General features: G+C 37.5%; 1 protein-coding gene across 1 annotated transcript in view; it reads left to right on the top strand.

Annotated features, from left to right (window-relative positions):
- PLPPR5 (phospholipid phosphatase related 5) overlaps positions 1-27,455 on the top strand; it is a 95,886-nt gene extending 68,431 nt beyond the window's left edge. The window contains exons 4-6 of the mRNA XM_063105800.1: positions 17,891-18,067; positions 26,584-26,718; positions 27,327-27,455. Of these exons, the coding sequence (XP_062961870.1) occupies positions 17,891-18,067; positions 26,584-26,718; positions 27,327-27,455 (441 nt within the window). The remainder of the gene's footprint in view (positions 1-17,890; positions 18,068-26,583; positions 26,719-27,326) is intronic.
- The last annotated feature ends 496 nt before the right edge of the window (positions 27,456-27,951 follow it).

The raw sequence follows: 27,951 nt of genomic DNA, 5'->3' as shown, positions 1-27,951 counted from the left end.
TCTGCACATGCAATCTTGTCGGAGCATGGGCTTTGTAGCTGGACTGCTTGAGTCTGAATCCTTGCTTCATTGCATTAGCCTGAAGTTCATGGGCAAGTTACTTACCCTTTCTATGTCTCAGTTACCTCTACTGGTAAGTACCAATGTCATGGGACTATCTGGATTACTTGATTGAATACATGTAAAGCACTTAGAACAGCTTCTGACAGGTACAAGTAGTAAGCATTCAGGACATCTTAACATTTATTAATGATTAGCTAGTTGTTGAGAGTAAGCCAAGCACCATTCTAGGCACTGAGATTACAAAGAGGAAAGAATATTTCTATCCCTCATAAACTAGCAAAGAAGTTTTTATTTCAATACAAAAATGAAGGCCCTTTTTATAATAGTTATGAACAAAATACTGGGTAGCAAAGTGAGAAAGAGATTCCTCCTCCCCCAAAGCCGGGGCTGAGGCTGAGGCTGTGATGTGAGGTGCAGGGCAGGTACTAAGCAGAAAGGTAGCTTTTGACATATTGGACAACTTGTGTGCCCTAAACCCAGAGCTTCTCAATGTGAGGAACAGAAGTGAGTGGGTGTGGGAGAGGAGAGGCGGGGGTTTATACTCTCCACCTTCCTCCTCCTTTTTTTTTTTTTTTTTAAGAAAAACATTTTATTTATTTATTATTGGTTGTGAATATTCATGAGATACAAAGCTGATTGTCACCCCTCGTGCCCAAGACGTGAAGGCCAGATCCATACTGGCAGCATACCCATTACCACAAATTGCATTTGTACCCCATGTCCCCCACCCAATTGTCCCCAACCTCCCTCCCCCGCCCCCTTTCCCCCAACTCCACAGTGTATATCCCTATGTATGTTCTCTCCCTGTGCAAGTCCAACACACCACTCTGGTGTTTCTTTCCTTCTTTCTTTCTCTCTTAGTTCCCACTTACGAGTGAGGACATGTGGTATTTATCCCTCTGTGCTTTGCTTATGTCAATCAACATAAGTTTCTCCAAGCTCATCCATGTTGTTGCAAATGGGAGAATTTCATTCTTTTTTATGGCAGAGTAGTATTCCATGGTGTAAATATACCACATTTTCCTTATCCAGTCATCCATCAATGGACATTTAGGTTGGTTCCATGTCTTGTCTATTGTAAACAGAGCTGTGATGAACATGGGACTGCAGGTATCCCTTTGACATGAAGATTTCCATCCTTCTGGGTATTTACCCAGAAGTGGGATTGCTGAATCATATGGAAGATTTATCTGTAGTTGTTTGAGAAACCTCTATACTGTTTTCCATAGCTTCTGCACAGCAAAGGGAACAATAAACAGAGTGAAATGACAACCTACAGAGTGGGAGAAAATTTTTGCTAACTATGCATCTGACAAGAGATTAATATCAAGCAATTACACAGTGAGAAAACAAATAACCCAATAAAAAAATGGACAAAGGAGCTTAATAGACATTTTTCAAAGGAAGACATACAAATGGCCAACAGGTACATGAAAAAATGCTCAACATCACTAGTCATCAGGGAAATGCAAATTAAAACCACATTGAGATACCACCTCACCCCAGTTAGACTGGCTATAATCAAAAAGACAGTGAATAACAAATGCTGGAGAGGATGTGGAGAGAAAGGAACACTCCTGCACTGTTGGTGGGACTATAAATTAGTACAACCACTTTGGAAAACAGCATGGAGTTTTCTCCATCTCCTTCCTGAGAGTAAACAAAGTGAGAGTTGGAAACTGAAGCTGGGTCGGTCCATAATGGGGACAGATGTAGGCAGCTGTTAGTTGAATGAAAATTTTGAGAACGGGGAGAGGAAATCTCAAACCATGAGAGGAGGAAAAAAAAGGCACCTCCTGAGACCCCAATCAGTAAAACTTCTTCACACCCTGCATATTCACTGATGATGGTTGGGAATGAGGTTAGAAATACCCTATAAGCACACTCTCCAACTATAAGACATCCTTTGAAATGTCACAATGTGGTTAGTATTTATGATGCATATTGAAATTGTGAAATCGATAAAGTACTTTGTTGCTGGTTGCAAACTTGTATATATGCTGTTCATTCATATATACCCACAGAGACCAAGAGATCGTGTGTGCGTGCGCGCGCGCGCACTCAGCCAGTGAGCGCACCGGCCATCCCTATATAGGATCCGAACCCGCGGCCTCGGCACTCCCAGCGCCGCACTCTCCCGAGTGAGCCATGGGGTCGGCCCATATTTATCTTTTTAAGGTATAATAGGAGTCTTTTCCTGTTGTTATACAATTTCAGATGATATCTCAAGATCCAGAATACAGTGCTTAATATTTAAATTGTTTCTGATTCTATAATGATATATAGAATAGTATACTTAGTGTAGATCATACAAAGATCCATGTATATGGATAATCATTATTTGTAGTTTATCATTAATTGGAGTTTCTTCCCTTAACTGAAGAAAGTCTGAGAAGTATTTTGAGTTCTAAATATTTAACTATAAATTCAAACAGTTTTGAGTACTAGTCAGATACTTGAAATATGCTTTCACTGTTTACCACTAATTTCTTGTTTCTGACATTAAACTTAAATTTTTTATTTGCATATTTTTTGAAGATTCTACTTTCTTCATTTGCCTTTAAAGTAAACCAAAGCTAATCTTTCAATTTACTAACAGTCTAGTGCATATTTTTATAGTATTTAAAGATTTTCAGATTGGTCTTTTACATATTAATTTTAGCTCCTTACTTGCTAGTCAGAGAATTTCAAATCTTGGAATTTTTAAAATCATAGCGATCAAATATCTTTTGCTTGCAGGTAACTCCTCACATGTCACACAGCTTTCCTTTCCTTGCATCAGAACCAGAAATAAGATAGTAGCTTATATTTATGTAAATATCATTTTACTTTTTATCAGGTACATGGAAAACAAATGTTAAGTGGCGAATATGTGTGGTTCTTCATTTCATGGATGACAATGGCAAAAGTGTGTTTGTCCTAGCTGATGGATGAGTGCCACATGCACAATATATTTATCAGGAGTATGAATGGAGTGAAATGGTCTCCATGTAAAATCAGTCGTGGCTGCACTTTAGGGATTAGGTAAATGTGTCAGTGATGAAAGGGCTGTTATTCACGACGAAACTATCAAACGGCCCTTGTGCTGAGGGCAGCTGAGTTACTGTGCATATTCTGATCTTAACTGCATGTACCAGCTGGTCTTGAACACTGAGGTTGTTGTTACTTACATCACATTTGTGACTCCTTACTGTTACCCATTCAAGGACGTCAACTGCGTGATAAATTCTGTGTTCTTGATGATGTAATCTTTGGTTAGGTACCCATTAAGGATATTATAAAGAAACTGGATATTTGCTTTTGACTTTTCAAATACAATAAGGACCTTTATCCTCATGCCCTTAAGTTAGGCACTGAATTTATTATTTCCCCCAGCAAAGGTACAGTTTTAATTTAAATATATTTTTATCCTTTAAATTTATTCTACTCATAAAGCAAACAAAAATCTTCATGGTGCCATGTGATAATAATAAAACTTACACTCGTGATTACTGCGATAAATCCTACAAACTGAGTATTATTGTCATTTTCACTTTAAATATGATATAAATCTCAGGGACCTAGAGAAGTTTGTCTAAGGTCACAGAGCTAATTGGTGACAGACTGACATTTTTAATGCAGACTATTAAACTACTAAAGCTGAGATTTTCCTTCTATTTTGAACTATCTATGGAATCTCCCAAGTATTTAAAGGGTATTAATAAAATACAAAACAATTGGTTAACTTTGATGAAATAAAATTTTTAAAAGCAGCTGTTATGATAATTAGAACTTAAAAAAAACAGATCAAATGTGATAGTTTAAATCATAAGATACAAAATAATTTTGTAAAATATCATTTTATTACAGTATGTGCTATTTTAAATGGAATATGTTAATAGATATAAAAGATAGACATAGATAAAAGGATACAGATAAATGTCTGATGAAGAACATGTCGCCTAAAAAATGGTTTTAGGTTCAGTACCCAACTCTAGCCAATATAATAAAAGAAAAGTAAAGTAGCAATAAATGCTGAAATGGGTATAAACTTTTTGAAATAGTCACTGATCATTTTTCATACCCCTTAAATTATGATACACTTATCTAAGTCAGCATGGTCCAATAGAAATATAAAGTGAACAGTATGTATGATTTTTAATTTTATTATAGTCACACTTTTAAAAAGTGAAAAAAAGAGGTAATAATCTTTATATTTTATTTAACCCAGTATGTCCAAAATATTACCATTTCAACATGTGTCAATATAGCAATTAGTAGTGTTTTGCGTTTTTTAAAAGTTTTTAAAATCCAGTGTATATTTAACACTTGTAACATCAATTCAGACACTAAGTTCTCATCTGAAATACTTGATCCATATTTAGATTTTATAATATTTACAGTATAAAAAGTAGATGCATATGCCCAACTTGTTCCAAACATATTTAAAAGTTTTCTAATAATGTAATCTAGTAACAGTTTTGAAATTTAAGTTTAGAGGCTAGCCAGTTAGCTCACTTGGGAGAGTGTGGTGCTGGTAACACCAAGGTCATAGGTTTGGATCCCCATGCCAGCTGCTATACAAAACAAAACAAATTTAAGTTTAATTAAAATCAAATAAAATTAAAAATTTAGTACCACAGCCATGCTAGCCACATTTCAAGTGCTCAATAGCAACAATAGCTAGTGGCTACCATATTGGATTCAGTGCCTCAGAGAAGGGCAGGCCTCAAGAGAAGGGCTGATACCAATTAGGAAAGGAATGTTGTTTAGCTTTCATAGTCAAATGAGGCTAGGTTTGTCAAGAAAGAAAAGGAATTTCTAAATCCCAACGTTACCTTTGCATATTGAAAGCAAAATGTGGAGATCTGAGTATTTTACCAATAGAGAGAACACGCAGTATAATAAAATGGACAGAACCACCAACCTAGGGGAGGGGAACAGAGCACTTCCGGGCCTAGGAAGTGGGGGATGGAGGACAGGGAAGGACAGATGGCAGATATGCTCATTTGGGTGAGCACACATGGGCTAGAAACCTTGAGAAAGAAGTTGGTCACTGGATGACAGAGACTCTAGAGAGAGTGCAGAGATAACAGAAAGTAGAGGGGCTTGTACCTCATTTCTGGCTTGAGATTGGAAGAACTCCCCCTCTCATTTTTTTTTTCCTACCTAATTCTGTAATATTTTTCTGAATTAAAGAGGATGTTTCCAATAATATACGCTCCAGATCTCACAGACCCTTGACCTGCTTTCTCCTCACTTGTAACACTTGAGCACAGAAGATTTGATCAACCAGGCAGGCCGAGCTACCTCCCTGTGCAAAGAGCCTGAACTCATCTTACATCACTAGAACCCCTACTTCCTATTTTAGGAACTAGTTTGGAAACTGAAACTGCTCAAAAGTTTCCAATTTTCAGGACAGAAGTTAAAGTTTCTCTAAAGCAAATTTGGAAGTATTCTTATTGGTTCAGAGGGGTCCATCACTACTATTTCCTACAGTACATTTTATCTATTTATTTTTTTAATTTAATTTTGTCAATATACAATGTGGTTGATTATTGTGGCCCCTTACCGAAACCTCCCTCCCCCCTCCCTTTCCTCCCTCCCTCCCAGCAATCTCCTTCCTATTTGCTTGTCATGTCAACTTCAAAGAATTGTAATTGTTGTGTCTTCTTCCCTCCCCCCACCCCAATTGTTTGCGTATTTGTTTATTTTTAGCTCCCACAGATAAGTGAGAACATGTGATATTTCTCTTTCTGAGCCTGACTCGTTTCACTAAATATAATTCTCTCTAGGTCCATCCATGTCATTGCAAATGGCAGTATTTCATTCTTTTTTATAGCAGAGTAGTATTCCATTGTGTAGATATACCACATTTTCCGTATCCACTCATCTGATGATGGACATTTGGGCTGGTTCCAGCTCTTGGCTACTGTAAATAGTGCTGCAATGAACATTGGAGTGTAGGTATCCACTCAACATGATGATTTCCATTCCACTGGGTATATTCCCAGCAGTGGAATAGCTGGGTCATAAGGTAGATCTATCTGCATTTGTTTGAGGAACCTCCGTACCATTTTCCATAGGGGCTGCACCATATTGCAGTCCCACCAACAATGTATGAGAGTTCCTTTTTCTCTGCAATCTCGCCAGCATTTATCATTCACAGTCTTTTGGATATTAGCCATCCTAACTGGGGTGAGATGGTATCTCAGTGTGGTTTTGATTTGCATTTCCCGAATGCTGAGTGATGTTGAGCATTTTTTCATATGTCTGTTGGCCATTCGTATATCTTCCTTTGAGAAATGCCTGGATTTTCTAATTGGGTTACTTGTTTTTTTGTTATAAAGTTGTTTCAGTTCCTTGTATATTCTGGATATTAATCCTTTGTCAGATGTATATTTTCAAATATTTTCTCCCACTCTGTTGGTGGTCTTTTAACTCTGTTAATTGTTTCTTTTGCTGGGCAGAAGCTTTTTAGTTTGATATAATCCCATTTGTTTATTTTTCCTTTGGTTGCCCGTGCTTTTGGGGTCATATTCATGAAGTCTGTGTCTAGTCCTACTTCCTGAAGTTTTTCTCCTATGTTTTCTTTAAGAAGCTTTATTGTTTCAGGGTGTATATTTAATTCTGTAATCTATTTTGAATTGATTTTAGTATATGGTGAGAGGTATGGGTCTAGTTTCCTTCTCCTGCATATTGATATCCAGTTATCCCAGCGCCATTTGCTGAAGAGGCAGTCTCTTCCCCAGTGTATAGGCTTGGTGCCCTTGTCAAAGATCAGATGGCAATAAGTGTGTGGGTTGATTTCTGGATTCTCTATTCTATTCCATTGATCAGTGTGTCTGTTTTTATGCCAGTACCATGCTGTTTTGGTTATTATATCTTTGTAGTGTAGTTTAAAGTCAGGTAGTGTTATGCCTCCAGCTTTAATTTTTGTTGCTTAGAATCCCTTTGGCTATGTGTGGTCTTTTGTTATTCCATACAAATGTCTGGATAGTTTTTTCCATTTCTGAGAAAAACGTCATTGGAATTTTGATGGGGATTGCATTGAATTTGTATATCACTTTGGGTAGTATGGACATTTTCAAAATGTTGATTCTTCCAATCCAAGAGCATGGGATATCTTTCCATCTTCTTGTGTCCTCTTTAATTTCTCTCAGCAGTGGTTTGTAGTTCTCATTATAGAGATTTTTCACATCCTTGGTTAACTCAATTCCTAAGTATTTTATTTTTTTTGGTGGCTATTGTAAATGGGCAAGCTTTTTTGATTTCTCGTTCTTCATGTTCACTATTAGAGAAAAGAAATGCTACTGATTTTTGTGTGTTCATTTTGTATCCTGCAATTTTGCTGAAATCATTTATCAACTCCAAGAGTTTTTTTGTAGAGGCTTTAGGCTGTTTGATATATGGGATCATGTCATCTACAAACAGGGACAGTTTGACTTCATGTTTTCCAATCTGGTTGCCCTTTATTTCCTTCTCTTCCGTGATTGCTTTGGCTAGTACTTCCAACACTATGTTGAATAGGAGTGGTGAGAGTGGGCATCCTTGTCTAGTTCCTGTTCTTAAAGAAAAAGCTTTCAGCTTTTCCCCATTCAAGATGATATTGGCAGTGGGTGTGTCATATATGGCTTTAATTATGCTGAGATACTTTCCATCTGTACCTAACTTATATCGAGTCTTTATCATGAATGAGTGTTGAATTTTATCAAATGCTTTTTCACCATCTATAGAGGTGATCATATGGTCCTTGTATTTGATTTTATTGATATGGTGCATTGCATTTATTGATTTGCATATGTTGAACCAATCTTGCATCCCTGGGATGAATCCCACTTGATCATGGTGTATAATTTTGCACATGTGTTGCTGTATTCTGTTAGCTAGTATTTTATTGAGGATTTTTCCATGTATATTCATCAAGAATACTGACCTGTAGTTTTCTTTTTTAGTTGTATCTTTACCTGGTTTTGGTATCAGGCTGTTGTTTGCTTCATAGAATGAGTTTGGGAGAATTGCCTCTGTTTCAATCTTTTGGAATAGTTTGTAGAGAATTGGTGTCAATTCCTCTTTGAATGTTTGGTAAAATTCTGCTGTGAATCCATCTGGTCCTGGGCTTTTCTTTGTTGGGAGCCTTCTTATAACAGCTTCAATTTCTTTCATTGTTATTGGTCTGTTCAGACTTTCTACATCTTCTTGGCTCAGTTTTGGTAGCTTGTGTGTGTCCAGAAATTTATCCATTTCCTCCAGATTTTCAAATTTGTTGGCATATAGTTGTTTATAGTAGTCTCAAATGATTCCTTGTATTTCAGATGTATGAGTTTTAATATCACCTTTTTCATTTCTAATTTTTGTTATTTGGATCTTCTCTCTTCTTTTTTTAGTTAGCCATGCTAATGGTTTGTTAATTTTATTTATCTTTTCAAAAAACCAACTATTTGATTCATTGATCTTTTGTATTGTTTTTTGGGTTTCGATTTCTTTAAATTCTGTTCTGATCTTAATGATTTCTTTCCATCTGCTAACTTTGGGTTTGGATTGTTCTTGTTTTTCTAGTTCTTTAAGGTGAAGTACTAGGTTGGTCACTTGACATCTTTCCATTCTTCTGAAGTAAGAATTTAATGTGATAAATTTCCCCCTTAGTACTGTTTTTGCAGAATTCCACAGGTTTTGGTATTATGTATCATTATTTTCATTAATTTCCATAAATTTTTTTATTTCCTCTTTGATTTCTTCTTGGACCCATATGTCATTAAGTAGAATGCTGTTTAATTTCCATGTGTTTGTATAGTTTCCAGAATTTCGTTTGTTATTGATTTCTAACTTTAATCCATTGTGGTCTGAAAAAATACATGGGATAATTCCAATTTTTTTAATTTGTTGTGACTTTATTTGTGACCTAACATGTGATCTATCCTGGAGAATGATCCATGTGCTGATGAGAAGAATGAATATTCTGAGGTTGTTGGATGGAATGTTCTGTAGATATCTGCCAAGTCCAATTGGTCTAGAATTTAGTTGAGATCTTGTGTTTCTCTCCTGGTTCTTTGCCTAGATGATCTGTCCAATATTGACAGTGGGGTGTTCAGGTCCCCTGCTATTATGGTATTAGTATCTATTTGCTTCTTTATGTCTAATAGAGTTTGCTTTATAAAGCTGGCTGCTCCAACATTGGGTGCCTATATATTTATGATTGTTATGTCTTCTTGATGGATCGATCCTTTTATCATTATGTAGTGACCCTCATTATCTCTTTTTATGGCTTTTGGTTTAAAGTCTATTTTATCAGATATAAGTATAGCTACTCCAGCTCGTTTTTCATTTCTGTTTGCATGGTAAATCTTTTTCCATCTTTTCACACTTAGTCTATGTGAGTCTTTATGGGTGAGGTGGGTCTCTTGAAGGCAGCATATAGTTGGGTCCTCCTTTTTAATCCAGTCATCCAGTCTGTGTCTTTTGATTGGGGAATTTAATCCTTTTACATGACGAGTTGTTATTGAAAAGTGTTTATTTACTCCTAGATTTTATTGATTTTTGTTTGTATATCTTAAGAGTCTTTTGTTGCTGTCTTTCTGATTTACTGTTTGTCTTCTGTATTTGTTGGTTTCTCTGGGTGGTAGTTAAACTTTTTTTTCTCTTTATTGTTAGCATTTTTATTTTACTAATGGGTTTTGTATTTTCTTGAGTATTTATGGCAGTGGTGGTTGTTTTTCAGGTACCATATCCAGTGCTCCCTTGAGAATTTCTTGTAAGGCTGGTCATGTGGTAGTGAACTCCTGCCAGTTTTTGTTTGTCTGAGAAATATACTATTTGCCCTTCATTTTGGAAGGATAGCCTTGCGGGGTAGAGTATTCTTGGCTGGCAATCTCTGTCTTTTATTGTTTTGAATATATTTTCCTATTACTTTCTGGATTTTAGGGTTTGTGATTAAAAGTCTGATGTTAGTCTTATTGGGGTTCCCTTATAGGTGATTTGATGCTTCTCTCTTGCAGCTTTTAAGATTCTCTCTTTGTCTCTGAGTTTTGCCAATTTGACTATAACATGTCCTGGAGAAGACCTTTTTGGGTTGAATATGTTTGGGAATCTATTAACTTCCTGTATGTGAAGATCTGTGTCTTTTCCTGAACCTGGGAAGTTTTCTGCCACTATTTTATTGAATATGTTTTCAATGCAATCTTCTTTTTCCTCCCCTTCTGGAATACCCATGACTCAGATATTTGAGCGCTTAATGTCATCTGATATCTCTCTTAGATTTTCTTCAGTGTTTTTAATTCTTTTTTCTTTTCTTTTTTTTGTCTGCCTGTGTTATTTCAAACAGCCCATCTTCAAGGTCAGAAGTTCTTTCTTCTGCTTCTGCAAGCCTGCTGGTTAAACTCTCTATTGTGTTTTTTAAATTTTTTTGTGTGTGTGTGTGACTGGTAAGGGGATAACCCTTGGCTTGGTGTCGCCTGTACCACGCTCATCCAGTGAGCGCAATCGCCATCCCTATATAGAATCCGAACCCACGGCCTTGGCGCTCCCAGCGCTGCACTCTCCCGAGTGAGCCACGGGGTCAGTCCTCTATTGTGTTTTTTGTTGAATGAATTCTTCAGCTCGGCAAGCTCTGCTACATTCTTTTTCAGGGCATTGATTTCCTTGTACATTTCTTCTTTCAGGTCATGTATACTTTTTCTTGTTTCATTGTGTTGTCTAGCTGAGTTTTCTTGTATCTCATTTAGGTTCCTTAGAATTATCACTCAAAATTCCTTGTCAGACATTTCAAGGGCTTCTTGTTCTATAGGATCTAGAGCTTGAGAGTTATTACCCTTTGGTGGTATACTTCCTTGGTTTTTCATATTTCTGGTATCTTTCCTTTGATGTTTAGTCATTGTGGCAGGGGATTTCACCATCTACTGGTTTGACACTATTGTCTGGCTAGGATGCTGCTAGGGCTGCCAATTTGGTATGGCTACCTCAGTGTCTGCTCAGTTGCCCACTAGTACCTTGGGTGCATGGTCACCTCGGGTCTTGGGTCTCTCTGGGGAGGCGTCTCTCTGGTCAGCATGCACTTGGCTGGGCTGGGGATGGAGTCTGACAGCAGCGGCGATGCCTACTTGCTGGGTCATGTGCTGGCACCACAGGGCGTGTGATCTCTGCTAGACTTTCGCTTCTCCGGCTGAGCGCCTCTCTGATCGGCACACACTCAGCTGGGCTGGGGATGGAGTTGGGTGGCGGCAGTGAGGCCTACGTGCTGGGTTGCACACTGGCACCACAGCACGTGTGGTCTCTTGAACTCCCCCTTTCAATCCACCCCTGTGTCAGGTAAGTCAGGTGGCAGTGAAGATGGCTGTCACGGGAGCCAGAGGACTCTGAGAGCTTAAGAGAACAGATAGCCCGGCTGGGGCTAGAGGGAAAATGTGCTGGAGATTAAAGGATCTTCACAGCCTGTGAGCCTCAATGGACCAAGTCAGTGTGGGCTGCAAGGACATCAGCAGCAGTGTCAGGAGGGCACCAGTGCCACAGTGGTGGCACTGTTAGACGGGTGCTCATGATATTTAGACCAGTTAATGAGAGACAGAGTTGCTGCATGCTTTACACAATCCAGATTGTAGTAGACGAAACTTTCCACTTCAATATACCGCCATTTACTGCACCATGACCACCCCAACGTCCATCACAGCTCTGAAAGAACTGGATTATGTGAACACAAATCTGGTAAAGTTTGTGTCCCTCCACCATCACGTTACCTCCCAGTTCTGTTGCATACCCCATCAGACACCTTTACGTTGCTGTTTGGCAAATTTATGAATGTGGATAAGAATATCAAGTATGGGTATAATAATAAGACTTTCAGGACACTGCACAGTGGCTTAATAAGTGAACCCCCAATTTTTGGTTTAATGTCACTGTACCAATTTGCAAACAGATCTCTAGTGGAATGCCAGGAGGTTCAATCCTTGATGCTGTCTTGGTGGTGGTGATCTGTCAGGAGCTAAATAGAAGCTGGGAGAAGGAGAACCAATATGATAGATGTCAACATCAAGGTTCAAAGTGGTCTTGACAGGGTGGGATGTTATTTAAAAAAACAGTAAGAAATTTGATTTTTTCAACAGTTCCAGTTCAGGATAGGGAGAACTTGAGAGGCCATCAGTCCATGTGAGGAAGTCATGGAGGACTTAGTAGACCAAAAACACAATATGACCAATAAAAATATGAGGTTACTAAAACAAACAGAAAAACAAACAAACCTAGTGCTTTATTAGATTAATCAAATTTGTTCAAGCCTGGAAATCAGTTTAAAGATAATCTAATCCTAACCTAACTATGAGATGTGGATCAGGTAGTAAGACCACAGAGTGCAATCTGGAAAAGTTCCAACAGCACTGGTTAGAGGATAAAACGCTGTGGGGCTCAGTTTGGGGCTCTACATTTTGAGAGAAGGACTAACATGTGGCAAGAGCACTAGAGTGACCAAGCTGCTGAAGGGTCTGGCCACTGTATTATTCCCATACTGGAGGACAGAATGGAGACTATTTAGTCTGTAGGAGAGAAGAGGCAAATGCTAAAAGAGTATGTGATAATCACCTGCAAATGAACAATTAGAGGATGTCTTTAAGCAGAGGACTTAAAAGAAAGAAAGAATGGCAAAATAGGATAAGGAAAAAGTGAAAGAGGCATGAAAACAAGAGGAGCAATAAAGTTCTCCACACGCAAAGCCACCCTGCCGCCATAAGCCTAACGACATCCATTCACCAGGCACTGCTCATAGAACTGAGGTCCTGACCCTGTTGTGTTTTCCATTCTGGCCTTTACTTAACCCTTGCAGTTACTGAGGATTCACTGTGGGCCACTCTGTGCTAAGTACCTTACCTGTATTATGGCTTTTAATCCTTACAACAGCATGGCAGGGTTTGAATGATCATGTGCATTTTATACATTAGGAGACCAAGGCTTAGCCGGTTGAAAAGCTTGTCTTAAGTAAGTGGCAGAGCTAGGACACAAACCCAGATCTTTCTGGTTTCGGAATGGATGTTCTAATCACTATGTCACAGTTATCTCCTCCTACAGAACATTTTTACAATTTCCAGTGCGTCCATTCATTAACACATTAAGCAGATATTGATAGAGTATAGTAGTTTTCTATTGACACCATGACAAATTACCACAAATTTAGTGACTTAAAACAACACTAATTTATTATCTTAGAGTTCCATAGGTCAGAAGTCCAATATGGATCTCACTGAGCTAAAATCATGTTGTCATGGAAGGTTCTAGGGGAGAATTTATTCCTTGCCTTTTCCACCTTGTAGAGGCTGTATGCATTTGCTGGCTTGTGGTCTCTTCCTCCATCTTCAGAGGCAGCAGGGTAGCACCTCCAGATATCTCTCTGACTACAGCCAGGGATCTTTCTCTACTTTTAAGGAGTCACGTGATTAGGTAGCATATTCACAGGTTTTGGGGCATCATTGTGGGATGATATTCTTTCTATCACAAGTGCCTACTCTGCACAAGAGGTTGCTACAGACAATATGAGACAGACAAGGAAGGAAAAGACAATAAACAAGTAAACAAATACATGTGCAAGATAATTTCAAATAGCATTTTTAGACAATAAGAGTTTAAAAATTCACTTTTCCCCAAGCATGCCATTCATGCTTCATTCATTCAATGATTTTTAAATTCATTGTAAAAGGCAAGCTATACATTTCATATAGAGCAGTGAATGGACAGAGGCTCCATCCTAATGGAGTATTTTAGTGGAGAAAACAGATAAACATATACATACAAATGGAGAACATGATTTTAGGTAGTGACAAATGCTGGGAAGAAAATATTCTATGCACTGTCATCTATACCTTTGCATTTTCCCTTTATTATTTTATTCAGTAAGTCTAGCCTTTACTGAGTGCTTACTGTGTGTCAGGCAAAGGGCTAAGCACAGAGCTGTCAGTGAAGAGCTCAGACTTGTCTTCTATGTCCTCACTCTAGTGAAGGAAACAACCAAAATAAACAACCACGCATTGTGGCAAGTGTCCTCAGAGAGGACAAACAAGGTGCTTTGGGAGCACAGAGCACAATGACCTATGTCGTCCCCTGTGTCCAGGATACCTTTCCCCCAGCATTTCCCCTTTGCCTGGAATTCCTGTGCTCGTCCTTCCGGCTCTAACCTTAGATATCTCTCCTTTCAAGAAAACTAGCACAGCCTCTGGTGCATAGCAGGTGCTTAGCAAGCATTTGTGTGTTTTTATTTTTATTTTTATAATAGTATTGTTTTATAAATAGTACAGTGTTTTCTTAATTTATCCAAAAGGTGGATGTTCATTATAACAAGTGAGTCAATTCACATTACAGAATAATATGCGCATTGTGATTATATTTTAGTAAAAGCAAACAAGTAAAACCCCTTTATATGTGTGTTAATTATTGTATATATTAGTATAAGCAAAGAGAAAAGTGTAGAAGAATATGTTCCAAGCTATTAACAGGTAGCAAATGATCAGCTTTGGCTTTTTGCATCTTAGTGCTAATAGATATTTGTGGAATGTGTGAATAAGGATTGCCAATAATGGTGAAATGGATTGGCCTGAAAAGTAGTGAACATCTACTGACCCTTTAGGACTGAGTGAATACCGTCCTGCTCAAATCACACACCCTTCTGTTTGGGTTTTATTTTAGCTGCATTTTGACATCTGGTAAACCTAGATGATTTCATAAGTGAATTAAAAACCAAGAGAGCATGAATAATCAATTCCTGTCCTATATCCAACTTGCTTAATAGATTATTATGTCATAATTTCCTCTTCTGCAAATTAGGAATTATAGACTTTCTGTGAGATAATTAGACTGGTTAAAAGACACTTATATTCATAAAGTACTAAAGAGTTGCCGAGTACAAGTGAAAATTCTATTTTTCTTTTGTGACATTCATGCTGATCATGCTTCAGAAAATCTTGTGCATTATAAAGCACTGCTATGATCCACCTTAAAGTTAAATATACAACCCTTGAAATTCCTATAACCCTTGAAATTCAGTCACTTTCCACTCTGTACTCTGGGTCTAGACATTAAGTGGGGATCTGATGGCGTAAAAGCCAAACTACAGGCCATTGCTAATGTAGAAGCTTTTTCATGAGTTTGCATAGTGGCAAGACTGTGTCTTTGGGCTCTTTATAAACCTTGCTTGAGTCATTCGGGCAATTTAGGAATCAACTCAACATCAAGAGAAGCTTCAGAAGGTTACAGCCCAAGGCCACAGGTTATTATGGGCCTACACATCTTGGACAAGTAAGGGCTGTGCTGTATCTGAGATGGTCCTCGGGGATGAGAGGAAGACGAGTGTGTTCCAAAGCCATATAGATTCCGTAGGAAGCTTTGCACATGGACCACACTTAACACTACTTCTCACTTCTCCCTCACAGCAGAGTATAGATGTAGCCTCGCTCCTGTGATACTATGGTGGCCTTCTTTCTCCTATCTTTAATTTCAATTTTCCTGCATTCACTGATACTCAGTGTATGTCCATTGGCCATTTCTGCCAGGCACAAAATCAATGAAGAAAGGAAGATTAAGAGGTGACTTTCCCCTACTTCCCATCTACATCTCTCCTTTCTCAGTAGTGCCACTCCAATAATTAAGCTGTACGGTCTGCATAACAAGCTTTCTCTTCATTCAACTTTTTTTATCTACCAAATGAAGGTAATAATGACACCTGACTTATAGGGTTGTTTTGAGGATTTAATGAAATAAGTAATGTAAAATGCTTAGAGCATTGTCTTGAATGGTGATCACTCATTAAATGGTAGCTATAATTAATATTAGCAGTATTGATATTATTCAGTTATCATCCCACATTTATTTTGTCCTAATAAAGATTGGCTATCTTTAGAGTTTTTTTTTGTTTGTTTTTTTTTTTAAAAGATGACCGGTAAGGGGATCTTAACCCTTGATTTGGTGTTGTCAGCACCACGCTCAGCCAGTGAGCGAACCGGCCATCCATATATGGGATCCGAACCCGGGGCCTTGGTGTTATCAGCACCGCACTCTCCCGAGTGAGCCACGGGCCAGCCCTATCTTTAGAGTTTTGACAAGTGAAGAAATGCAAAGGTAAGGAATCATATACCGACCTTATAGCTGTGTTAAAGAAAATCATACAAGTAGCCCAAATTTCACTTTCTATTCAGATGTGCTAGTCATACAAGGAATCACTCTATTAGCTGCATCACTGGAAACCTGAAGTGGCGTGATATCTTTGCCCTGTTATCTGTGTGGGCAGAAATCTTTAACACATTCTCTTAGAATGGCAAAAGCATCATTTTCCCTTTCTCACCTGTTCCTGTTTCCCAATCATGCGTACTTATCCTCCATAACTGAAATTAAGCTCCTTGGAGCACAGGTTTAGAATACACAGACCTAGTTCCAAAGGTCACAAGCCAAGATGTAGACAATTCAGCTTCCCCCCACCACCTTCCCAGAGTATTGGGACCTGGGATAGATTGCAAAGAGCTAGAACTTGGCTAAAGAATAGCTGTATCACTTGAACTTTTAAAAAATTCATAAAACCTCTTCTGACAGTTAAAAGGGGCTGCAAATTTTGCTCAGGAAAAAAAATAGAGAAGCTAGTTCCTGGATTTCATAGTGTTCTTAAACGGCTACTATGAACTTAAATTCTGATTTTTGGTTCACTCTCTTAAACAAGTATATTTTTATTCAACTGAGGACATTAGTCAAGAGGTTATATGCATTTCTAAGTATTTTTCTGAGTATATTGGCAGTAGCAGGTACTTCCTGACATTAATACCATAAAATCTGATTGTACTGTCAAAGCCATCTCTTTTACAGTTACTCTGCTAATGACTTGAAATAATAATTGACACATTCCACTTGCAGTCAACAGATGTGCTTATAGAGTAATGCATGGTTTAAATTTTGAGCAGTTAAGGTATAGAATAAATCAAATTGGGGGAAGGACCAAATTTTTCCTGAGTACAGTGGCCCACAACTTGGAAACATTTCATTCATTGCAATCCATGGACACAATATGCTCTTCATTAGCATATTTGAGGTTGCCAAAAGTGTAGCTATCTATTCATTATTTTGTTCTATTTTTAGTTAACACATCTCCTCCATTGTGCTTAAGTTTTTTCGTTGTCCTAATTCTGGCTGATAAAATTTAATTAAGCAAACTAATTTTACAACTATATATATAAAAGCAAACCTTGGCACTGTATTGAGCCTTAAATTCTTTCTTCAAAGCAACACCTATTTGGTGGAAATTTACTTTATTATATATTTTTTCTAGCTATATCCATAATTCTGGGTTTATCAAGTATGTATCCATTCAACCTGGCATGCACAAATGCAGGCATTAAAAACACTCCTCCTAACAATACTATTGAGATTGATCTAAAATGAAAATTCAGATAAAATAAGAATAGAGTAAAAGTGAAAAGAAAAAAAGGTCACTTGGAATTATTTGTGCTCAGTGTTCCTAGATGATTAATAATGTTACATAAGAATTGGCCATTGGTAAGAAATTGCCATATCAAGTAAGGAAAATTAACTATTTGCTACTTTTTTCTTCAATTTTATTTATATTTATTTTGGGGGTACAGTGTGTTGTTTCAATACATGCATATACCACGCAATGATTCACTTAGAGTAGATAGCATAGTTTTGTACCTGTTAGTCTCTTGAATTCTGCTTTTAAGAAACTTCTTTCAAGAAATTCATAAACTATAGTTAATGATTTGAACTATATAGGCATATATAGGCCTATAAATATATGTGTGTGAATATATACACAATATACTCTATGTATAAAGGAAATACCTTCATGAAAATTCATGTTTTTTATTTAATATTTCAGATGTACATTACCAACACAATCAAAGCCAAAGGAACCAGACTTGCTAAGCCAGTTCTATGCTTGGGATTAATGTGTTTGGCCTTTCTTACTGGACTCAACAGAGTAGCAGAATATCGAAATCATTGGTCAGATGTGATAGCAGGCTTTCTGGTTGGAATATCTATAGCAGTATTTCTGGTAAGTACAAACTTATTTAGATATTATTAGGTTTTTAATTAACTTGCATATCCATCTATAAGAAAATACAAGTGTGAATCACTGGGTTTATCTAAATGTGGCATATCAAACAATAATATATTTTTTTTAAGTCATTCTTTTCTTCCTTCTTGTTCTGCCTAAAGTCAGGTTTGGGATGAAAAAAATATAAGTTTTACACTTAAACGTGAACATGTTTCCATATAAAATGAAGCAGAGCTAAAACACTGTCTTCCCCAGATATTTTTTAAGACTTGATTGTTTGGAAATTTTTACAATTTCCCCAGTGCAGTTTGCATCTTGGAGTATCTAGAGCATCCCAGTGTACCCTCGTGCCCCCATGTCACAGTGCTTTCTAACGGGCAGACCTCACTTGTGAGATGAGCTTTTTCACTTCAGTGACTAATAATTCATGGATAGTTTCCAAGACCATACCATCTCAAATCACATTTTGCCAAGTAATCAATGATGTAAGAATGCCATCTATACTCTTATTATAAAATCTCCTAGGAATATTTCTGTAGGTTTTGGTTGTTCGAAAATATATTTTAGTCTTATCTTAGAATTCATCAGTCCATTATAAGTATAGGTATGTAACATTTTACCCAGATGAAAAACTGTGTAGGCTATAAATCAAAACATATTTTTACACTGACACATTCATTATATTTTAAGAAATATTTTACTTTCGGGGGGGGAAGAAGATATAACAACCACAATTATTTGAAGTTGATACGACAAGCAAACAGAAAGGACATTGTTGGGGGGGGAGGGAGAAGGGAGGGAGGTTTTGGTGATGGGGAGCAATAATCAGCTACAATGTATATCGACAAAATAAAATTTTAAATAAATAAATAAATAAATAAAAATAAATTTAATACAGTAAAAAAAAAAAAAAAAGAAATATTTTACTTTCATTTCCATTACATTTAAATTGCTTCTCACATGTAGCTTTCCTTCCTTAGCCTTTTTTTTTTTTTTTTTTTTTCACTACTTAATGACCAGGAAGCAAAAACTTATGTGAACCTTTCTAGCTACCAAATGTTTGAGCACCATTTATGTACTGGGCATTTTAAATTGGTTATTTACTCTAGAATCTCCTATAGTAAAGTAGTCACCATGTCCTCAAGTCTGCTCTACATCCTGTGCATATTTTTGTCTTTATGTTACTCTTTCTGCTTCCCAAGGTCCCTGGAAGACTTAGGCCCAACCTTCTCTTTCTCCCTTAGAGATATTCTGTAGCCTTATGGAAATTGGGGCCCAGGCTTGGACCAAAACCTTTTCCTTTCTTTTACTCACCATGGTTGAAACTTGTTAATATTTTAAAAAGGAAAATAAAAAGCATACACAAATCCTAAGAAAACAATCATAGGTAGAGCAAAGAGCATACCAGGAGTCAAAATTTCAAGGCACTGGTGTCAGCTATAACTGTGTTCCCACCCTGCAGTTCCAGAACATCTTCAATGGCATCTCATCAGCCTTCTTGTTTATCCTCCTGTGGCTGTGGCCATCTTCTCTTTACTTCCAGTGAACATCTTAACATTTTATAAGGCCAAAGCCAGTTTCCCAGTCGGAGACCCATGTGGTAAATGATGAGCAGGACTCTGGATCCCTTTTGGCTTAAGACTCTCCCATTGCACATGTTATAAACATTCCATGATAGCCCTACAAATATTCCCACACACTCAGGAAAATGACCTCATGAAAGGGTTGTGAGAACACCATGCCCACATAATAAGTAAGCATACATTTATGCATTCATTCACAAGCATTTGTGTGAGTGTCCATGGGCGTCAGACCCTGTGCCGAGAACTGGCAGTACGAGGAGGCTCAGATAAACATGGCCTGTCTCTGGTGGGACTTACCGTCTGCTGTGGGGGTCAAATACTAATAGATTCCTTCGTTAAACACTCCCTACCTTTCTTCTGTCATAAAATAAATATTTACTGAGCCTCTACTGCAATCCAGGCATTGTGCTCGATGCTGGGAATAAATACATGAAAAAGATACAGTCCAATGTGCATACTTAAGTAAATCAAAGTCTGTTGGGAAAAAAAAATTAGACACAAAGAGTTTTACAAGAGTTAATGTAATGATAGTAGTACATGCTCTGGCGAAATTAGGGGCAAATCAGAAAGGGAGGTGATACATCAACCTGAACATTTGTAAAGCAGGTGGGTCTAGGCTGGGCATAAAGAATAAGGGGCAAAGAGCACAGAGGCGACAGGAAATGCTTCATAAATAAGTGTGCGTGGAGCACCTTCTCTGTTCCAGGCCTGGGGCATAGCATGTGCATGAGTAGCACGGCAGCCTGGGATGGGACCAGCCATCCAGCATGAGTGAAAAGGCGGGGATGGAAAAGGACGCGGGGGGGTGGGGGTGGGGTGCGGGGTGGGGGTGGGGTGCTGGAGGGGATATCTGGAATGGCTGTATATCGTGAAAATAATCAGGCTTTTGTTTACGAATGTGGGTGATTTGGGAGCCTCTGTCAGGCTTCAAGTGAGTTAAAACAGTAAAACGTCCTGGTTGAATACCAGCTTCTCCATATACTCAATTTATACCATTAAAGCAATTGGCTTAGCCTTTCTTAGCCTCAGTTTCTCCCTCTTTAAATGAGGCTAATAGCCTCCCTAAAGGATCATTATTAGGATCTATAGAGGTTAAACAAAATAGTGCGTTTTTGTTGAATGTCCACACGAATAACTAAAATAAGTTCCATAAATGATAGCTTGTTTCTTCTCAGTTACTTTTACTGTGTGATAAGATCTGCACTTTGAAAACATGTTTGCTGGAGAATAAAACTCCAGGTGAGGATAGAGGAGACAGGTAATGGAGAACCAGGGAAATAAGATGGCACAAACTGGACCTCGGGGAACAGAGAAGGGAAGATACCTCGTGTATTCTCTGGGATATTCAGGAGGTGGAATGGTTTGGAGCCTGCTGGAACACTGGAGGTGACGTGGATGAGGCGGAAGGAGTGTTCTGTCATGATGCCTGGGTTTCTCATTTTGGCAACCCAGTAGAACATTTATTTTCAGCAGTGACTCCAGCTCTGGCCTGCAATATCCTGAGGTGTTTCCAATTATCTTGCTCTGTGTGCAGAATCATAAAGTGATTCCAAAATAACATTAATGCTGATCCACTCCAAGCCTGTGTGTCAAGGTTAAGGCAGCTCACATGCCCATCACTCAGACTGTGCCTAGCAGTTGTCTTTGACTCATTCCCCCGCTCCTCCCCACACCAGTGATTCATCTAGCCCAAGTTCATTTCCACTACAAAAATATTTCCTCCATGTTTTACGTCGTTGCCCTTCTGACCATAACCCCTCGATCTAGAGATTGTTGCGCCTCACCTCTGATACATCTACAGGTTCCCAGCTGCCTCCTCACTCCAGACTTGCCTTAAAATACCTCCCCCATTCTGCTTCTGTGTTCTTTATAACAGCTCACTGCTAATAGCAAAACAAAACAAAATCAAAACCTCTTCTCTGCTGCTTCAAATCCAGACACTTGCATTGGACTTCTGTGGCCCTCACTAATCCGGCTGTACTCTTCCTAGTGAAGTTTATTTTTTCCCTCTTCACAGAGTAAATAAATCCTGCACTTAGAATAGCATCAGTTTTCTTCCTCTCTCACTAACAGGCTCTGTCCATCCTACACATGTGCCTCAGTGGGAATACCTATTCTTGGGTATATTTTAGAAGCAAAACGGGTTGCGAGTCAGAACAGCCTAGGTGTGAATCCTGCCTTTGCCAGTTGCTGAAAGTAGGACCTTAGACAAGTCGCTTAGCTCTTCAGTATTCAATATTCCTGAAATAGTGAGGCCTTTCCTAAACCATGTTTAAAAGGGCTACCCCTCCCTGAGGGTTGCTCTCCTCATTTCCTACTTTACTTTTCTCCATAGCATGTTCCAGCTTCTAAGATGTAATACTAACTTAATTCATTCGTGTGCAATAAATTAGTGTGTAATATGCCACGTATAGCATTTTTGTTTTTGTTTTGCTGCCAATCCCGCTAGAATGTAAACATCTTGTGGAGAAGTCTTTTCATTTGTTTTGTTCACTGTGCATCCCTAGTACCTAGAACAGAGTCTGGCACATAGGAGGTATTCAGTAGTGATGAATGAATGAAGGAGGAACTGTTTTATTCACTTCCCAGAGCTCTTTTTAAGGTTGAAGTGAAATCCCACATGTAATAAATATAGCTGAACACCTGGTACAGAGAAGGAGCTGGATATCATAAAGGATTTGACTGCGGTGGTCAAAGGTGAGGACTATGCTTTGACCACTGTAGTCAAATCCTCACTTTGACCACTCTAGTCAAATCCTTTATGCACTTGAGATTTGCCTCAGGCAAGTCCCAGTTTCCTCAGGAAGTGTCCCTGATCAGCTGGTTCTCCTATTTTTCCTGAATTTCTATAACTCTCTCAGTTTGTCCTGTTAAAAACTAACAAGGAATTATACTCTGTCCTAAATTTATCATTCTTATTTATGTGCATCTTGTTTAAAGTTAGGGAGCAGATCTTTATGCTTAGCAAAATACAAAATAAATACTGGTTGAACAATAATTTATAGATTATTATTTTATAGAAATATGTGCCTCATGATACTTCCAAAAATGATATATATTACAGTGTCAGAATCAGTCATGTTTATGGAGCCACACCATATATTATCATATATAATATAATATAATATAATATAATATAATATAATATAATATAATATAATATAATATAATATAATATAATACAATAATAACAATAATAGTTATTTATATGCTTTTTATTACATTAGCTCAATCCCCACAACAGCTCATTGAGATATAGTTATTATTGTCCTCATTTTGAACATTAAAAAAAAAAAAACACGACAATAGGCATGGTTATATTAAGTGGCTGGCCCAAGTTCACAAAGTTAATTACATGAGAGAGTCAAGGATTAAGACCCAGATCTGTTTGACCCCCCAACCCATGCATGTAACCCCATGCAATAATGATGCTTCATTGCCACAAAGGAAGAGGGAAAATGAATACTAATGGATTAGATTAATTTGCTATCACTACTGAAAAAAGAAAAAAAAATGTATATGTAGTGATTTATTAGTATCACCTTTGTAGGAGAGGGTAGAATTATGGAAGTCACTAATATAAAAATAGAATGTCAAAGGAAAGTAGCTTTAAATTATATAGGCACATGAGAAAACTTGAGAATTTGTGGCCTGGATTGCTCAATCATTCATCTGTTCACTCACTGTGGCAGTGGGCATACAATGGTGAGAGAAAGAACAAAAAACAGCATCTCTGATTTTGTGGAGCTTACAGCCTCAGAAAGGACTCACATCGATCAAAATATTACTCTAACTGATGTATAATTTCATATTGAGATGGGTGCTTTGATTAAAAGAATCACATTTCCAGGTGAGCCAAAAGCAAACTAACAAAAACAAAACAAACCATCTTAACGTGGGGTGAGGGGAAAGCATCCATGAGGAAGTGATGTTGAGATGAGAGACCACGGCTGAGTTAGACACAGCACCCAAGGACAGTGCAGATGAGGAGCATTCCAAACAGAGGAAATGAAGGGAAGAGAAGGTGTTTGGAAAACTGAAAGAAGAAAGGCTGAAGAGGTGAGCCAGCATTTACACCTCATTATAAGGGAAAGGGGAAGCCAAACCACAAATGCTTTTAAGAGGATGACATGATCCATCTTGGACTTGCAAAGATTATTCTCACATCTTTATAGAAAACAGATTGGAGGGGCCAACACTGGATTTAGGGAGACAGATTAAAAAGTTATGTAGGAATCCAGGCAAGAGATGGTAGTTTCTTAGTCTTTGGAGCTGGTGGTGGATAGAATGAAGCAGATATAAGAAATCAAGATATTTAGATACCAAGATATTTAAGAAGTAAAATTGAGCAGATTCAGGGACTGGCTGAATTAAGGAGATGTAAAGGATAATCCAAGTTTTCAGCCTTGTGCAACTGCATTGGGATGGGAGTGGGGGCGGGGGTGGTGGTGTTGCCTTTCCCTGAGAGGGTTCAGAAAAAGATCAAGTTTGGAGTGGGGTCAGGAGATGAGCAAATCTTGAGTTTAGCTTTGAACACTTGTTGAATTTGTTATATACACTTGCCAACCGAAGAAATGAACTTAACTTAGTGATTAATTGCAGTCTCTTCCCATTCTATTTGAGAAAACCGAGACCCAGAAAACTGTCCAAGAACAAATAGACTCAGACAGTCTCAGGATCAAAAACCAGATCTTTCGCTTTTCCTTATTTTTACCAACAGGGAAATCAATTCCGTACTTATGAATGTTTGCAGACAGGAAGTAAATATTTGAATGTGACTCTAAAGAAGATTTGGTAATCTCTTTCCATATAAAAAATAAGAGTAATGAAGAATAATCATTGTGCTAATAGATACCTTTTAATATATATCTACTATGTGTTAGGCTCTCAAGCATTTCACATGAATTCTCAGCTGCTTCAGTAATTGTCCTGACCTTTAATTAAGGCAAAGAGATACCCAATACATCCTTTCAAAGAGTTTTTCAAACATAAATAATATAAAATACAATTATACTAATTCCAGAAGCCCATATTAACTCTAGATGAACTTTCCTTCATCTCATGAGTTCCATCATGTCTGTGTACATAGTTATTTCGACAAATTTTACATCAGGGAATTATCAGCAAATGTTTTCATCTGCTCAATTTTTTAAAAAAAATCTATAATACTAATGAAAGGGAAATGCGTATCTATATATGTATTTCTTGTAATGAGTGTGAAACTGCTTGTTTTGTTGTTACTCTTGGCTAAAATTCTTGATTATTATCATTTGTATTCCAAAGAGGTGGCCAGTCAGCAAACTACAGTCCACAGACCATTTGGCCTGCTGCCTATTTTCATAAAGAAAATTATATCAGACCAATGACATGCCCACTCATTTATGAACTGTCAATGGCTGCTTCCTCACCAAAAGGGCAGTTGAGTAGTTGCCACGAGACTGTAAGCCTGCAAAGCCAAAAATACATACTATCTTCCCTTTACAGACAAAATCCGCCAACCCTATCTCTACAGCAGTCAGTATCTGTTAGTTCTTTGTTGGGTCATGAAGCTGGCAACATCATTTGATAGAAGATTTACCAAATGCCCATCTCCAAGCCTTACCATCCCCTATTTTAAAGATCTTGGTGGCAATGGTGAAGTTGAGGTATCAAATTATCAGGCTTTGATCTATGTTTCTAATCTGTAATACTTCTAGGAAGTGGAGGACAAGAACTATATAAAATCTGCAAGGAAATATTTTTCTAACATAAAGTCATAGTATGTGTTATTATTTTGTAGATTTGTACATTTTATTTAAAAACTGTACAGTAGCCAAGATTTTATTGGCCTTTGAATATACTCAGTAATGAGCCCTATTAAAGAAAAGGCTTTCCAATGGAGCATTTGTGAAAATATACAATGTAAATGTATAATTATATATTAAGTATTTATTTTAAAAAGTGAATGTTAGGTTATTACTGCAAGTGAGTTCTGTATTTTGACTTATAATAGAATATAAAACCCAGGAAAAGAAAACTCAAGAATAATAGAAAACCTGCTAATAGAAACAAACAATAGCAAATAATTTTTCCATGTTGTTTAATTCACTATTTCTTAAAATATGGTCTACTTGCATTAGAAATTTCTGAAATGCATTTTAAAAGTACCAACTCTTATGCCCCATCCCTCATTTACTAAATCAAAATCTTTAGGGGAAGGCTTAGGAATACGCATTTTTAACAGTGCCAGAACTTTATTTTTATGCACACTAAAGTATGAGAACTTCTGGTGTAGTTCAAATTCTGTCACCTGTGGGATATAATTAATTGAAACGAGGGTCAATTTCCTTTATGGTAAAGGTTATTCTATTTCAAGAGTAGCCCCGGTAAGCTATCGTTGAAATGCCAAGTATATATGGAACACAAAAATAGACAATAAACTAGGTTAATTAAAGGGATGCTACTAAATTGGAGAGTGCCAGTTGTAGAAGTTTTATTATGAATGTAATGATCTTGAAGCAATGGAAAATAATTAGCATTTAAATTAAGTTGTAGGTTAGACACATTAGGGAAAGGTTAGCTTGCTATGAATTTTGATAAGGTTATGGTGTTATTTTTGGATTGATTTGAGCATTGACTATACTTTAATGAAAATTTTGGAATAATAAAATTGTCATTATTAATTGAGCTACATATTAATTGGTAAGTTCCTTGAACATATCTGCATTGAAGTAGCTATTAAAATTTATGCAAGATAAATCTGGATGTAACATTAAATATGTAATATTTAAGTAATTTTAATACTTATATTTATATTTAAGTTTATGTTTATATTTTATATTTATATTTATTTATATTTATTTATGTTTATATTTATTAAGCTATTCACAAGGATAATATTCACAGGGAGCATAGTTTTGATTCAACTGAAACTGTTTTCTGAAATTTTAGGTCGTGTGCGTGGTAAATAATTTCAAAGGAAGACAACCAGAAAACGAGCATATACACATGGATAATCTGGCACAGATGCCAATGATCAGCATTCCTCGAGTAGAAAGTCCTTTGGAAAAGGTAACATCTGTACAGGTGATTTATAATTTAAATTCTAAAATGTGATTGTTATCTAGAGCAAATGAATAAATTATTCCTGTGTGTATGTCTGGAGAGTGCCTTCACAGTCAGTGTTGATTACCTGAAACAACCTCAGAGTCTAGTGGTATTTAGCAAGATTTAGCCACTTAGAAATCATCTTAGAAAAATGCATGAATACCTGTTACATGGAATCTATTCAGTACCTTGCCATAGCTTCTGAAGAAGGAACACTGTACACTGGTCTCACAAGTAGGCAAAATAATAAGATGGTTTTACTTGAGAATACGCATATATGCATTTTTCACAAAATACATTCCATTTCTGCCATGTTCCATTTCCATGAGAAAGAGCTTAGTATAATGCCTGGCACATGCTTAGTCTCAATGAACAAAGATCTGGCAGCAGGAAAACACCAGTCGTGCTCTCCTAACCAGGGAGCCACTGAGGGTCAGGTTGGTCTGAATGCAGTTGGACCACGCAGCACTTTGAATGGCAATGAGTATGGAAGCCAGGCGCTTCACCAAAACTATTCTTGAGACTTTTGTGAACCAGATAGGGTAATATTTCCTAATTTTGATGCAGTTATGTGTGTTTGTAACTAGTTAAATGATTGCTCAGAGGGTTACCAGTGGCTTCTCCACAGCCCTGTCCACTTCCACATTCTGATCCGTATCTTAGAGGAAGAGTTCAGTTACATGTTAATCAGCTGTTTAGATGATGTGAACCCGTGAGGGATAATTAATACATTGCGTGAAAGAATAAAATTCTTGAGAGACCACAATAAGGTATAGTTGACTAGAAATAAAGGAAGTATTTTGTATTTGGATTTTTTTTTAAAAGTCCATGTGTAGGATGAGGTACATCTAGGTTAACTGCACAAATGCAGAAGGCTCAGAGGGTGCACTAGGCTACCATTCAGCATGTGTCAATGGCACTGTCCCGCGGAGGTTAAAATGAGATCGCGAATGAGACTGATGGTTGGCTCTGCTCAGCTCTGGTCAGACCAACTTATAACACTGTGTACTGACCTTGACAACACAATGCAAAATGGAATAGTTAGTACTCAATATATGTTGGTTAAATGAGTAAATGAATATGTCCAGGATGGGGAGTGGACTCCAAGTCGTGGATTATAAGGGACTGTAGGAGAAACGGTAAATGATTAGTCTAGAGGAAAAGAAAATTCATGAAAGAAATAATATGTTCACATAAGTATCCAATGGACAA

This window comes from Cynocephalus volans, chromosome 8 (genome assembly GCF_027409185.1).
Source record: "Cynocephalus volans isolate mCynVol1 chromosome 8, mCynVol1.pri, whole genome shotgun sequence".
In the NCBI taxonomy this organism is placed as follows: Eukaryota; Metazoa; Chordata; class Mammalia; order Dermoptera; family Cynocephalidae; genus Cynocephalus; species Cynocephalus volans.
Note: the sequence above shows the minus strand (reverse complement) of the source record. Positions and strands in the feature narration are given on the sequence as shown.